Source organism: Pseudorca crassidens, chromosome 10 (assembly GCF_039906515.1).
Source record: "Pseudorca crassidens isolate mPseCra1 chromosome 10, mPseCra1.hap1, whole genome shotgun sequence".
NCBI classification, from domain to species: Eukaryota; Metazoa; Chordata; class Mammalia; order Artiodactyla; family Delphinidae; genus Pseudorca; species Pseudorca crassidens.
Genome location: NC_090305.1, coordinates 11,865,652 through 11,881,513, shown reverse-complemented (window position 1 = coordinate 11,881,513; position 15,862 = coordinate 11,865,652). Strand labels below are relative to the sequence as shown.

At 39.4% G+C, this 15,862-nt stretch overlaps 1 protein-coding gene across 1 annotated transcript in view; it reads left to right on the top strand.

Moving 5' to 3' along the window:
* The window catches only part of DTNBP1 (dystrobrevin binding protein 1), a 118,180-nt gene that overhangs the window by 45,040 nt on the left and 57,278 nt on the right, over positions 1-15,862 (top strand). The window contains exon 7 of the mRNA XM_067752048.1: positions 5,475-5,497. Within this exon, the coding sequence (XP_067608149.1) occupies positions 5,475-5,497 (23 nt within the window). The remainder of the gene's footprint in view (positions 1-5,474; positions 5,498-15,862) is intronic.

Below are 15,862 nucleotides of genomic sequence, written 5' to 3'. Positions count from 1 at the left end.
ATTTCCCCTAAACATTTTCAAATATGAAGAAAAATGTGAGAGTTGATTTTGCACTTCACATTTTGAATGTGGTATTTTGCCATAGAGAATCATTGTGTAAGGTTTTTATCATGGATTTGTCCTGGGGAAGCAGTTTAGTGTTTAGAGAAAGTGTGCTTCCATCTGTGAGATGATTGTGTTTATGGAGACATTTATCCAGTGGTTCCAATCTATTAAGTTTGCATCTGTGGGTCTGATTTAGTTGATTTCTATACGTATACAGATTTAATATACTTCTTGCAACACTCCATAGATTTATTTATTAATGTGATGCTTTTTTTTTTTTCTGCCCTCATAACTCAACCCCTGTAGAGAAAATGATTAAATAGCAGTTTCGCCCTTTGGAAATATTAGATTTTTGAGTCTGGTGTTATTTGGTGAATGTTTTAGTTTCAGGGTTGGTTATGCTAAATTTTGTGACGGCCTTTGCTGAATTGAGTAAAATTTAAAATATGGTAAAATCTAAAGGAAGGCATTTCAATTCTTTCTACTTATTGGATCTTCTGAAAATATTATTAAACTTTGAAAAAGAAGAGGCTCAGATTTTTGAAACTGCAAGAGGCAAACACGTTGTTATCAGATGAGAGACTATGTGGTCAAACTTTTTTATAAAGAATAAAACCCTCCCTAGTCCTAGCAAAGGCTTCTTTGAAGAAGCAGCTATTCTTAGTCATCCTGCAGCCACCATACTTGATAATCATGACTTGCTGCAGAGTGTCTGTTGTGTCTGACTCTTTGCACATGTGTGATCAGGGCGGATGCGACATGATCTCTGCACTTAGGATCTCTGCAGTGTAATTGTAGAGATGATACCTGCATGGAGATCACTGCATTACAAGGCAGTGCACCAGGTGTTACAAAACTGATGGACCTGAGTGCTATAGGAGCTGAGGTAAGGGGAGATGGCCATTTGAGTGTGAAGGATATCTTCATGGAAAAGGTGAACTTGGATAAGAGTTTGGAGAGTAGCCAGAACTTAGAACTCCTGGTCACCTATGCTTTTTCATTTAGTTAGCTGCGAGTAGGACATAATAATGATCAAGAGTGAAGCATCTGCCATGTTTTCAATCAGTGTTACCTGTCGTCATCAGTTATACTTTCCCTCAAAACTCAGTTCAATCCTGGCTCCTCCAGGAAGCCTTTCCCGGCAACCCACAGTGTGTGAGTTGCTCCCTCCTCTGTATTCCTAGAAAATCCTCAGCATGGCTGGCATTATCAGAGCACTAATCTATGACATCAGTTTCTAACTGTTGCTTTACTTCTGTCTCTTCTCACTAAAGTTGCTTGAGGTTATGGAACGTGTATAACCCAACCTGAGCATTATTCCTACTGCTATTCCTAACATTATTCCTAGTGTCTAAGGCTCAGTACATTTTTTGTTGAATGAATGATCAAAGATTACATTCAGTATGAGAAAATGAATATTTATCCAAGGCACGATATTTATCATCATGACAGTAGTGACGATGGGGAGAAATGGATGGATTCAGGATATGTTTTGAGATAGAATTAATAGGATATATTGATGGATTAGATGTGGCGAAGGAGGGAGATGGATAAACCAAAGCTTGAGGAACTTGGTAATGGCATGAGTTGAGATGAGAGAGACTGAAGGAAGAACAGGCTCTTTTTTTTTTAAATTTATTTACTTTATTTTTGGCTGCCATTGGGTCTTCGTTGCTGCGCACGGGCTTTCCCTAGTTGTGGCGAGCGGGGTCTACCCTTCATTGCGGTGTGCGGGCTTCTCATTGCGGTGGCTTCTCTTGTTGCGGAGCAGGGGCTCTAGGCGCACGGGCTTCAGTAGTTGTGGCGCGCTGGCTCAGTAGTTGTGGCTCACAGACTCTAGAGCACAGGCTCAGTAGTTGTGGCGCATGGGCTTAGTTGCTCCGCGGCATGTGGGATCTTTCCAGACCAGGGCTCAAACCTGTGTCCCCTGCATTGGCAGATGGATTCTTAACCACTGTGCCACCAGAGAAGCCCGAACAGGCTCTTTTACAGGTATTGTTGGGAAGCCTGCTCCACTTTGAGCAGAGCTCTCAAATAGGCAGTTGCATTTGCGTCTGGAGCTCAAAGAAGAGATCAAGACAGGAAGTATAAATCAGGAAGTCAGTATGTGGATGGTATTTAAGGCTGCATAGCTGAATGAATTGCCTTGTGAGAGAATATAAGTTACACAGAGGGCCCAGGACCAGGCTGGCAGAGCTCCAGCATCTAGTGGTCTGGAAGGGGTAGAGAAGTAGCAGAAGGAGCTGAGGGAGAAGGAGAAAAACTAGAGAAAACTTTCTCAAGGAATCAAATTCTGCTGAGGGATTTGGATGAAAACTGAGAGTGAGCATTGCCTTCGGCAGGTTGGTGATTGCTGGTGACCCTCACTTTGCAGTGGTGGGGTGTGGAAGCCAAGCTGGAGTAGGTTCAGGACTGAACGGGCAGTGGGGGAGCTGAATCCCTGAGTGGGTTTCAGGGGATGGGAGTCATGTCTTTCAGCATCACCAGCCTTAGGTTTCCTACCTTCTAGATTATTTCATTAAGTTCCAAACTGAACTCATGCGCTGCCCTCCAAAATCTGCTCCTCTTCCTAAGTGTTCTGCTAACGAATTCCCTTTCCTTCCAGTGATCCAGACTAGAACTCTCACGGTTATGTACTTGTGCCCATGTCATCAGTTGCCATGGTCTGTTGAGTCTTCTCCATGGCGTTTTTCAAATTGGACTCCCTCTCTTCATGGCCATTGCCACTTATGTTGCCCTTTCCAGGCACTAGTTGGCTCTTCTTCAAACTCTTCTTATGGTTTCCTGAGTGCTCCCTGCTTTATGCTCCCCCTCGTTAGTGCATCTGTCCATCACGGCTAGAATGTTCTTCCCAAAGCACAGATTTGCTCAAGTTTTTCTCCTGCTAAAAATAAAACCAAATCCTTTTAGCCTGGCACTCAGAATCCTCTACCTCTTTAGCCTCATCTCCCACTACTTTCTCTTCATTCAACTGCTCTTCTGAATTGTTCTTTCCTAAAGATAACCCACACCGTTCAGCCTCCACGGCTTCACTTTCACCGTTACCTCTGCTTGACGTGCCTTTCCCTCCCTTCTCTTATATCTTCTGTATTTCCAGATGCTGTTACCTCTGACATTGTGGAGTTTGCCCTAAAAATTACAACACTTCAAGGCTTTCAGTGCTACTGATTTCCTTTATCAGTTCTTTAAAAGTTCCGTAGTACTGACTTTTAGCTTAAACCACTGTTACCTGTACCACCACTACCTCAGCCAGTCTTCTTTCTTAGGAATTGGGTACAGGAGTGGATTACTTCCTGAGAGGAAGTTTCTTGAACTGCCGTGGGTCATGACAGTCTGTAAGCAGAGGTGTCTAGGGAGAGCACCCGGCTCGCCTTTCCTCTTTTCTCATAGCAGCTTTCCGTTGCTTTGATGAGGCAGCCAGAAGGTTGGAAGGTGGGCATGGTAAGCTTCCCTTCCACGTGAAAGCTTCCCTCAATTGGGCAGTGACTCATTAATAAAGTAGACACTGGATTCTTCGCTTTATGGTTTCTAGTATTCAGGGCGAGAGTAAGGGAAAAACAATGTCTGAAATCATTACTCCAAGTTCCACCTTTTTAAAACAGGAGGTGCTTTTTTGAAATTTTGTTTACTGCTGCATGTTCTAAAAGAAGGAAGGCAGACACTATCTAAAGACTGTAATCGGAGAGAAAAGAATTACTTCCTAAATACTGAACTGAGTGTTCCGTCATCTTGTCCACCCCTTGGTGGCCTTAGGGGATTGCTCACACGAGGGCATCAATAAGAAGTAGAGAAAAAAAAAAGTAGATTGAAGGTATCTCTTCAGGATATTCTCTTACAATACATGTTGCCTTTCCGCCAGGGCTATTTCGGCTTTCATCCCGTTATTGGAGTGTAACGTAGGTTTTAGGCATGTTTACTTTGTACCTAGTCTTTTAAGAATGCAGTTGGGCTATTGGCTCAAGGGAAGCAATTGCACTCTTTTTTTTTTAAATGATAGGATTGAAAATAACATTCTTTTTTCTTAGTTAATGAACTGTGGTGCTGGGGCAATATTATGATGAGTTGGTATTTTTAGAAAAAAAAGAGGGGTGAGATGACCATCTGATTTAAGAACCTTCACTTGGCTGTTACAAGAATATTGGCTTTTCAGTGGCACCTTGCCAGTTCCACCAACCAGCTGTTCATTGTAGTCAGCTGTTTTGGAGCGTGACGGGTATTGTAATTAGCAATGTGGAATACTGATTTGAGAATCTAAAATAGCTCTAGATTTTTAGTAAAACGTACATGCAAATAAAAGAAATGTCTCATATTTTGAGTGGGATAACAAACCTTTACTAAATGAATTTGCCTCCTCAAAATTATTAGTACTGATAATGAGAAAAATATAATTACAAAATTATAAAGGAAAACCTGAAAAAAACTTGCTTTTGACTTCTTTGTCAAAAATGTTTTGTATTATGGGGACTTCCCTGGTGGCACAGTGGTTTAGAATCCACCTGCCAATGCAGGGGACACGGGTTCGAGCCCTAGTCCGGGAGGATTCCCACATGCCACGGAGCAACTAAGCCCGTGCGCCACAACTACTGAGCCTGCGCTCTAGAGCCTGCAAGCCATAACTACTGAGCCTGCGTGCCACAATTACTGAAGCCCGCGTGCCTAGAGCCCGTGCTCTGTAACAAGAGAAGCCACTGCAGTGAGAAGCCTGCACACCACAACGAAGAGTAACTCCCACTCGCCCCAGGTAGAGAAAGCTCATGCGCAGCAACGAAGACCCAACAGAGCCATAAATGAATGAATGAATAAATAAATAGATTTATTTAAAAAAATGTTTTGTTATATGATTGTTCATCTATCTTCCCTGGCTTTACACTTCCCCAGGAAACTTTGTGTTTCAGCATCGCTAATTGACACTGACAAAATTACAAACCAGAGGATTTCCTGGAGGCTTGGCCCTTTTGTGTCAGGATGATCTATGGACTTCAGTCCTTTGATATATGCTCTCCCCTTTCATTTAACAGGGGAAAACACTGCTCCTATTCTGGATGATTTTTAATTAAAGATTTTAAAAATCTGTTGTTTAATATTTATCAGTGGAGGGAAAATTGTTAAGTGCTTTTATAAACTGATTCTTACATATACTAGATGGTTCCTAGCTGGCATTAAAATGCTGTATGTCTTCTTATAAGTATTTCAGTGTTTTAATAGTTTAAATTTTGGTAGAACTTTTTTGAGCCATTAATAGGGTAATAGCAGAAAAACGGAAAATAGTAGCTTTAGGCTAATTGTACTGGTAATTTCACTGAAGTATAATTGACATGTGAGCATCTAGAAATACCACTCTGGGCATTTGAAGTACTTAAAACTTTATAATCTAAGAGCTGTTTCCATTGGGAATAGATTAATAAATTTATATCTTTTTCTTCCTACAGGAAGGAACTTGAAACCTTCAAAGGTAATTTTGTGTTTAATTCTTCACTTTAAAGTAGATGAGAGTTAATTGATGTCAGATGTTCTCTCTTGTTGATGATGAAAGAATGCATTCCTTTTTCTTTAAATCAGACAATTTACATCAGAAAATAAAAGTTTGCTTAATACTGTTTTCATAAATTTTACTTAATCACAGGTGGTTTTGATATTCTTTTTTAGCTGTTAACACATGTACCAAGTGAGAGTTTCTGCTAATGACGTTATAAGTAGTATGTTAGGAGACACAGCACTAACTTTGAGGTTGTTGAGAATCATAGTGTTTTGGGTTTTTTTTTAAACATTTATTTATTTATTATTTGGCTGTGCGGGGTCAGGTCTTAGTTGTGGCACACAGGATCTTTAGTTGCAGTATGTGGACTCTTAGTTGTGGCATGTGGGATCTAGTTCCCTGACCAGGGATTGAACCCGGGCCCCCTGCATTGGGAGCGCGGAGTCTTAGCCACGGGACCACCAGGGAAGTCCCAGAGAATCATAATTTAAAAAGATTCTGGTTTCTGTTGTGCTGAGCCTGGGCCACACGTAGAGGCTGTGGTGATAAAGGCAGAGAGGTGGCCCTGCAGTTGACCCAGAGTCACATGAACCTCCTGCGAGGTTTTCAGTGCTGGGTCATGCTCTGCCACCATCTTGTAACTTTGGGTACATCTCTTTATCTTTTTCAACCTTAGTTTCTCAGTCTGTAAAATTACAAGCTTTGATGAACTATATTCTGAGATACTAAAAGTGCCCAGCATTGCTTTTTAATTTTAGGGAACTGTTGCAGGTGGGCACTGAAGAATAATTCTTGGTCACGTTGACCCTTACTGGTTATGGGGAAACACTTGTGAAAAATAGGGAAAACCACAAACTTTCCAACAGCCGAAAGCCCTTCCAGTTTGCCACTTTTCAATTACTTATTAGCAATTGAGTAGTGAAATTTCTTTTCTCAGAGAATTTCAGTAACCAAGAAGACTTTGAATTATTGCTTATTATGTTTCATATATAAGCTAGTATTGACTTTTAGAGTTACTGGTTGAAGATTTTCCATATATTATTTACAGCTGAATTGTTCACGTGTATGATTTATTTGGATGTGTTAGAGAAAATAAGTAACCTGCAAGGTAAAAGGTATAAAGGCTTATTCCTGCTATGACTATAATCAGACAGACTTGTTTTGGCTGAGTTTCTATTTGACTGACTAGTTATAGTAAATGATTAAGTTCATGGCCAGTTTGTTGAGGGCCATGTTCAATGATCATGTGATGTATTATCATGGCTACATCATTATTCTTCATCAATTTGTGAACCACAACTCATGTACATTATTTTTCCTCACTGGTTTAAAATAAGATTTGAAACCCTCATAAAATATTATTCTCCCTCTCCTTCTTTTCTTTTAGTGGGCTAGCATCTTCTTATGTTAGAAGAAAAAAAGCAACTTAATATTAAAAGACAGGCAGGAACACAGATTATGCAAAATGTCAACTTGGTTGCATCTCAGTACTGAGGCTTTTTTTTTTTTTTTTTGTATGACAGTATTCACAGAAAAAAAGGACACCAGCAGTTTGCAAAAGGTTAGATAGTGTTACATATTACCTGATAGAATAATTCAATTTATGCTGAAATATCTTGTTTACACACACATCCCTAATTATGCACAATATTTAACAGCACATCCAACCCACCCACAGGCCAATTAAAGCTCTCAAATTTGAACAGACCCTAAACTGATTATTGTATCATATCTAGTGTTTTAAAGAACTAATAGTCATTGAAAATTTTTTCCTCTTGAGTGTTATTTTTTGAATTTATTTTTTTATACAGCAGGTTCTTATTAGTCATCCATTTTATACACATCAGTGTATACATGTCAATCCCAATTGCCCAATTCATCACACCACCACCCCCACTCCCCCGTGGCTTTCCCCCCTTGGTGTCCATACGTTTGCTCTCTACATCTGTGTCTCAATTTCTACCCTGCAAACCGGTTCATCTGTACCATTTTTATACGTTCCACATATATGCGTTAATACGCGATACTTGTTTTTCTCTGTCCGATGTACTTCACTCTGTATGACAGTCTCTGGGTCCACCCACGTCTCTACAAATGACCCAGTTTTGTTCCTTTTTATGGCTGAGTAATATTCCATTGTATATATGTACCACATCTTCTTTATCCATTCGTCTGTCAATGGACATTTAGGTTGCTTCCATGACCTGGCAATTGTAAATATTCCTGCAATGAACATTGGGGTGCATGTATCTTTTTGAATTATGGTTTTATCTGGGTATATGCCCAGTAGTGCGATTGCTGGGTCATATGGTAGTTCTACTTTTAGTTTTTTAAGGAACCTCCATACTGTTCTCCATAGTGGCTGTATCAATTTACATTCCCACCAACAGTGCAAGAGGATTCCCTTTTCTCCACACCCTCTCCAGCATTTGTTGTTTGTAGATTTTCTGATGATGCCCATTCTAACTGGTGTGAGGTGATACCTCACTGTGGTTTGATTTGCATTTCTCTAATTATGAGTGATGTTGAGCAACTTTTCATGTGCTTCTTGGCCATCTGTATGTCTTCTTTGGAGAAATGTCTATTTAGGTCTTCTGCCCATTTTTGGATTGGGTTGTTTGTTTTTTTAATATTGAGCTGCATGAGTTGTTTATATATTTTGGAGATTAATCCTTTGTTGATTCGTTTGCAAATATTTTCTCCCATTCTGAGGGTTGTCTTTTTGTCTTGTTTATGATTTCCTTTGCTGTGCAAAAGCTTTTAAGTTTCATTAGATCCCATCTGTTTATTTTTGTTTTTATTTCCATTACTCTAGGAAGTGGGTCAAAAAAGATCTTGCTGTGATTTATGTCAAAGAGTGTTCTTCCTATGTTTTCCTCTAAGAGTTTTATAGTGTCCGGTATTATATTTAGGTCTCTAATCCATTTTGAGTTTATTTTTATGTATGGTATTAGGCAGTGTTCTAATTTCATTCTTTTACATGTAGCTGTCCAGTTTTCCCAGCATCACTTATTGAGGAGACTGTCTTTTCTCCATTATATATCCTTGCCTCCTTTGTCATAGATTAGTTGACCGTAGGTGTGTGGGTTTATCTCTGGGCTTTCTGTCTTGTTCCATTAATCTATATTTCTGTTTTTGTGCCCATACTATATTGCCTTGATTACTGTAAGTTTGTAGTATTGTCTGAAGTCAGGGCGTCTGATTCCTCCAGCTCCGTTTTTTTCCCTCAAGACTGCTTTGGCTATTCGGGGTCTTTTATGTCTCTCTACAAATTTTAAGATTTTTTTGTTCTAGTTCCGTTAAAAATGCCATAGGGGTTTCCCTGGTGGTGCAGTGGTTAAGAATCCACCTGCCAGTGCAGGGGACACGGGTTCGAGCCCTGGTCCGGGAAGATGCCACGTGCCGCGGAGCAACTAAACATGTGCACCACGACTACTGAGCCTGTGCTCTAGAGCCCACGAGCCACAACTACTAAAGCCCGCACGCCTAGAGCCCATGCTCTGCAACAAGAGAAGCCACCGCAGTGAGAAGCCCGCGCACCGTAACCAGAGGAAGCCTGTGTACCGCAACAAAGACCCAGTGCAGCCAAAATAAATTAATTAATTTTTTAAAATGCCATTGGTAGTTTGATAGGGATTGCATTGAATCTGTAGATTGCTTTGGGTAGTATAGTCATGTTCCAAATATTGATTCTTCCAATCCAAGAACATGGTATATCTCTCCACCTGTTGGTATCATCTTTAATTTCTTTCATCATTGTCTTATAGTTTTCTGCATACAGGTCTTTTATTCTTTTTCTTCTTTGCATATAGGTATTTTATTCTTTTTGTTGCAGTGGTAAATGGGAGTGTTTCCTTAATTTCTCTTTCAGGTGTTTCATCATTAGTGTATAGGAATGCAAGAGATTTCTGTGCATTAATTTTGTATCCTGCAACTTCACCAAATTCATTGATTACCTCTAGTAGTTTTCTGGTGGCAACTTTAGGATTCTCTATGTATAGTATCATGTCATCTGCAAACAGTGTCAGTTTTACTTCTTTTCCAATTTGTATTCCTTTTATTTCTTTTTCTTCTGTGATTGCCATGGCTAGGACTTCCAAAACTATGTTGCATAATAGTAGTGAGAGTGGACATCCTTATCTTGTTCCTAATCTTAGAGAAAATGCTTTCACTTTCTCACCATTGAGAATGATGTTTGCTGTGGGTTTGTCATATATGGCCTTTATTATGTTGAGGTAGGTTCCCTCTATGCCCACTTTCTGGAGAGTTTTTATCATAAATGGGTGTTGAATTTGGTCAAAAGCTTTTTCTGCATCTATTGAGATGATCATATTGTTTTTCTTCTTGAGTTTGTTAATATTGGTGTATTACATTGATTGATTTGCGTATATTGAAGAATTCTTGCATCCCTGGGATAAATCCCACTTGATCATGGTGTATGATCCTTTTAATGTGTTGTTGGATTCTGTTTGCTAGTATTTTGTTGAGAATTTTTGCATCTATATTCATCAGTGATATTGGTCTGTAATTTTCTTTTTTTATAGTATCTTTGTCTGGTTTTAGTATCAGGGTGATGGTGGCCTCATAGAATGAGTTTGGGAGTGTTCCTTCCTCTGCAATTTTTTGGAAGCATTTGAGAAAGATGGGTGTTAGCTCTTCTCTAAATGTTTGATAGAATTCACCTGTGAAGCCATCCGGTCCTGGACTGTTGTTTGTTGGAAGATATTTTTTTTTTTTTTTTTTTTGTGGTACGCAGGCCTCTCACTGTTGTGGCCTCTCCCATTGCGGAGCATAGGCTCTGGACGCGCAGGCTCAGCAGCCATGGCTCACGGGTCCAGGTGCTCCGCAGCATGTGGGATCTTCCTGGACCAGGGCACGAACCCATGTCCCCTGCATCGGCAGGCGGACTCTCACCCACTGCGCCACCAGGGAAGCCCTGTTGGAAGATTTTTAATCACACTTTCAATTTCATTACTTGTGATTGGTCTGTTCATATATTCTGTTTCTTCCTGGTTCATTCTTGGAAGGTTATACCTTTCTAAGAATTTGTCCATTTCTTCCAGGCTGTCCATTTTATTGGCATAGCGTTGCTTGTAGTAGTCTCTTAGGATGCTTCGTGTTTCTGTGGTGTCTGTTATAACTTCTCCTTTTTCATTTCTAATTTTATTGATTTGAGGAGTTTATTGATTTTATCTTCTCAAAGAACCAGCTTTTAGTTTTATTGATCTTTGCTATTGTTCTGTTTCTATTTCATTTATTTCTGCTCTGATCTTGATGATTTCTTGCCTTCTGCTAACTGTGGGTTTTGTTTGTTCTTCTTTCTCTAGCCCCTTTAGGTGTAAGGTTAGATTGTTTTATTTGAGATTTTTCTTGTTTCTTGAGGTAGGCTCATATAGCAATAAACTTCCCTCTTAGAACGGCTTTTGCTGCCTCCCATAGGTTTCGGATCATCATGTTTTCATTGTCATTTGTCTCTAGGTATTTTTTGATTTCCTCTTTGATTTCTTCAGTGATCTCTTGGTTATTTAATAATGTATTGTTTAGCCTTCATTTTTTTGTGTTTTTTACGTTTTTTTCCATGTCATTGATTTCTAATCTCATAGTGTTGTGGTCAGAAAAGATGCTTGGTATGATTTCAGTTTTCTTAAATTTACTAAGACTTGATTTGTGACCCAAGATGTGATCTATCCTGGAGAATGTTCCATGTGCACTTGAGAAGAAAGTGTAATCTGTTTTTGGATGCAATGTCCTATAAATATCAATTAAATCTATCTGGTCTGTTGTGTCATTTAAAGCTTGTGTTTCCTTTATTAATTTTCTCTTTGTATGATCTGTCCATTGGTGTAAGTGAGGTGTTAAAGTCCCCCACTGTTATTGTTTTACTGTCGCTTTCCTGTTTTATAGCTGTTAGCAGTTGCCTTATGTATTGAGGTGCTCCTATGTTGGGTGCATATGTATTTATAATTGTTTTATCTTCTTCTTGGATTGATCCCTTGATCATTATGTAGTGTCCTTCCTTGTCTCTTGTAACATTCTTTATTTTAAAGTCTGTTATCTGATATGAGTATTGCTACTCCAGCTTTCTTTTGATTTCCATTTGCATGGAATATCTTTTTCCATCCCCTCACTTTCAGTCTGTATGTGTCCCTAGGTCTGCAGTCGGACTCTTGTAGACAGCATATTATATGGGTCTTGTTTTTGTATCCATTCAGCAAGCCTGTGTCTTTTGGTTGGAGCATTTAATCCGTTCACGTTTAAGGTAATTATCGATATGTATGTTCCTATTACCATTTTCTTAATTGTTTTGGGTTTGTTTTTGTAGGTCCTTTTCTTCTCTTGTGTTTCCCACTTAGAGAAGTTCCTTTAGCATTTGTTGCAGAGCTGGTTTGGTGGTGCTGAATTCTCTTAGCTTTTGCTTGTCTGTAAAGCTTTTGATTTCTCCATCAAATATGAATGAGATCCTTGCCGGGTAGAGTAATCTTGGTTGTAGATTCTTCCCTTTCATCACTTTAAGTATATCATGGCACTCCCTTCTGGCTTGTAGTTTCTGCTGAGAAATCAGCTGTTAACCTTATGGGAGTTCCCTTGTATGTTATTTGTCATTCTTCCCTTGCTGCTTTCAATAATTTTTCTTTGTCTTTAATTTTTGCCAATTTGATTACTATGTGTCTCGGCGTGTTTCTCCTTGTGTTTATCCTGTATGGGACTCTCTGCACTTCCTGGACTTGGGTGGCTATTTCCTTTCCCATGTTAGGGAAGTTTTCGACTATAGTCTCTTCAAATATTTTCTCTGGTCCTTTCACTCTCTCTTCTCCTTCTGGGACCCCTATAATGCGAATGTTGTTGCGTTTAATGTTGTCCCAGAGGTTTCTTAGGCTGTCTTCATTTCTTTTCATTCTTTTTTCTTTATTCTGTTCCGCAGCAGTGAATTCCACCATTCTGTCTTCCAGGTCACTTACCTGTTCTTCTGCCTCAGTTATTCTGCTGTTGATTCCTTCTAGTGTATTTTTCATTTCAGTTATTGTATTGTTCATCTCTGTTTGTTCTTTAATTCTTCTAGGTCTTTGTTAAACATTTCTTGCATCTTCTCCATCTTTGCCTCCATTCTTTTTCCGAGGTCCTGAATCATCTTCACTATCATTATTCTGAATTCTTTTTCTGGAAGGTTGCCTATCTCTACTTCATTTAGTTGTTTTTCTGGGGTTTTATCTTGTTCCTTCATCTGGTACATAGCCCTCTGCCTTTTCATCTTGCCTATCTTTCTGTGAATGTGGTTTTTGTTCCACAGGCTGCAGGATTGTAGTTCTTCTTGCTTCTGCTGTCTGCCCTCTGGTGGATGAGGCTATCTAAGAGGCTTAAGCAAGTTTCCTGATAGGAGGGACTGGTGGTGGGTAGAGCTAGGTGTTGCTCTGGTGGGCAGAGCTTAGTAAATCTTTAATCTGCTTGTCTGCTGATGGGTGGGGCTGGGTTCCCTTTCTCTTGGTTGTTTGGCCTAAGGCGACCCAACACTGGAGCCTACCTGGGTTCTTTGGTGAGGCTAATGGCAGACTCAGGGAGGGCTCACACCAAGGAGTACCTCCCAGAACTTCCACTGCCAGTGTCCTTGTCGTCGCGGTGAGACACAGCCACCCCCTGCCTCTGCAGGAGACCCTCCAACACTAGCAGGTAGGTCTGGTTCAGTCTCCTTTGGGGTCACTGCTCCTTCCCCTGGGTTCCGATGCGCATGCTACTTTGTGTGTGCCCTCCAAGAGTGAAGTCTCTGTTTCCCCCAGTCCTGTTGAAGTCCTGCAGTCAAATCCCGCTAGCCTTCAAAGTCTGATTCTCTAGGAATTCCTCCTCCCGTTGTCGGACCTGCGGGTTGGGAAGCCTGACATGGGGCTCAGGACCTTTACTCCAGTGGGTGGACTTCTGTGGTATAAGTGCTCTCCAGTTTGTGAGTCACCCACCAAGCAGTTATGGGATTTGATTTTATTGTGATTGCACCACTCCTACCATCTCATTGTGGCTTCTCCTTTGTCTTTGGATGTGGGGTATCTTTTTTGGTGAGTTCCAATGTCTTCCTGTCGATGATTGTTCAGCAGTTAGTTGTGATTCTGGTGTTCTCGCAAGCGGGAGTGAGAGCACATCCTTCTACTCCGCCATCTTGAACCAAGCTCTGCCTTTTGAGTGTTTTGCTAATATTTCAAAAATGCGAATAGCATCTAATAAGAAAAGGAGAAATATAACTGCTCTTCCAAGACATTAGTGGAGGAGAAAAATTCATTCAAACATATTATAACAATTGCTTATTTTTTGAACATTGCTTTTGCCTTTCTTTTTCCTTTATATGTTGCAGGAAAACAAAAGGTTTTACTTCCTCCAATTGTTTTATTCTACTTGTAGTTATATTTAGAAGGTTCTTGCTAAGTTGGGGAAGAGCTAACTTTGGGGGACAAAAAGGGAAAATTAGTAATCCTCAAAGTTAGTAACGTAGAACAGTATGATCCACTGAGTTCTGGGTTCTTCCTTCTGTACTCCATTGAGGTTAATGAGTTAAGTTCACCTTGCACTTGTGAAATACTTAACAACTCTCTACAGCATTATTGAAACTAATTGTTTATTATTTGTTTTTTAAAATATTGGCAACAGGAAGGTTTTCTCTGTTCCCCCAAATACTGCATTCATTTAAACTCTTTAGTGATAGTCGCTTGAATATTATTACAATATAAAAAGGTGGGTAGGATCTTAAAAGTCTTAATTTTTTATTTTCATCGGGGAAGGAAACCCATCATTGTACCTACATGTAGAGTAAGTAAGTTTTTCACAGTCCTTAAAGACATAGGAAATTGGCCACAAATAGATGTGTCTGTTATTTAGGGATTTTCATCATTTTTCCAGTTTAATTTTTAAAATAGATTGTCATTTCATATGTGAATCTTAATCACTCTTAAGTATCAGTCTAGAAATATCGTGGCACTGAACAGAGTAGAGGTGAGGACATCTAGGCTTGGTTACTGTTCTTATCTCCATATCATTCCTGACTTAACATGGCTTTAATATGCGAACTTGTTCTTTTTCTTTCACTTATGTGCCTTACCAAATTAACTGTCACTCTCCTTTTTCTCTGTAAAACACACTGACTGATACCACAGCGTGCTGAATGCTCGTGGCTGATAGGCTACTCGCCAGTACAGCCAAATACTTTCATTGCTACCCAGAGTGAATTGTTTGTTCCCAAATTCATTTACCCTCGTTATTGTAATGTGCAATGTTTTGGGTTTGTTTTAATTTTAGCTTTACTGGAGTATAGTTGATTTACAATATTGTGTTAGTTTCTGGGGTATAGCAAGATAATTCAGTTTTACGCATACATATTTTCATTCATTTTTAGATTCTTTTCTCATATAAGTTATCACAGAATATTGAGTAGAGTTCCCTGTGTTATACAGCAGGTCCTTGTTGGTCATCTATCTTATGTATAGTAGTGTGTGTATGTTCATCCCAAGCTCCTGATTTATCCTCCCTCCCCACCCCTCCATGTTTCCCCTTTGGTAACCATAAGTTTGTTTTCAATATCTGTAAGTCTGTTTTGTAAATGAGTTCATTTGTATCATTTTTAAAATTAGATTCCACATATGAGTGATATCATATGATATTTGTCTTTCTCTGTCTGACTTACTTAGTATGATAATCTCTAGGTCCATCCATGTTGCTGCTAATGGCATTATTTCATTTTTTATGGCTGAGTAATATTCCACTGTATATATGTACCACATCATTTTTATCCATTCCTCTGCTGATGGACATTTAGGTTGCTTCCATGTCTTGGCTATTGTAAATAGTGCTTCAGTGAACATTGGGGTGCACGTATCTTTTCAGATTATGGTTTTCTCTGGGTATATGCCCAGGAGTGGGATTGCTGGATCATATGGTAGTTCTATTTTTAGTTTTTTAGGCAACCTCCATACTGTTTTCCATAGTGGTTGTACCAATTTACATTCCCACCAACAGTGTAGAAGGGTTCCCGTTTCTCCACACCCTTAATATGCAGTTTAATTAAATATCAGGTAAAATGATGAAACCTCATCATTAAGGAGAACTGTTTGTAAGAAAATTAAGTTGACTGCTTTGGAAGACTTAATATAGGTAAATAGCTTTTAAAAATTGCTGCAAAATGTATAATTAGGAATTAGAAAAGACTTGGAGGAAAATAATAAATATTCTGAAAGGTTCTATGCACAGATTGCTTCACAGATCTTAAATTCCTGCTCTGCTTTTAAAAATAGGCTGGAAATTTTACCCAGTGCAGTATAGGTGGCTTATACAAGCATTTTCTCAACAAGTTGACCTATACTCAGAGAA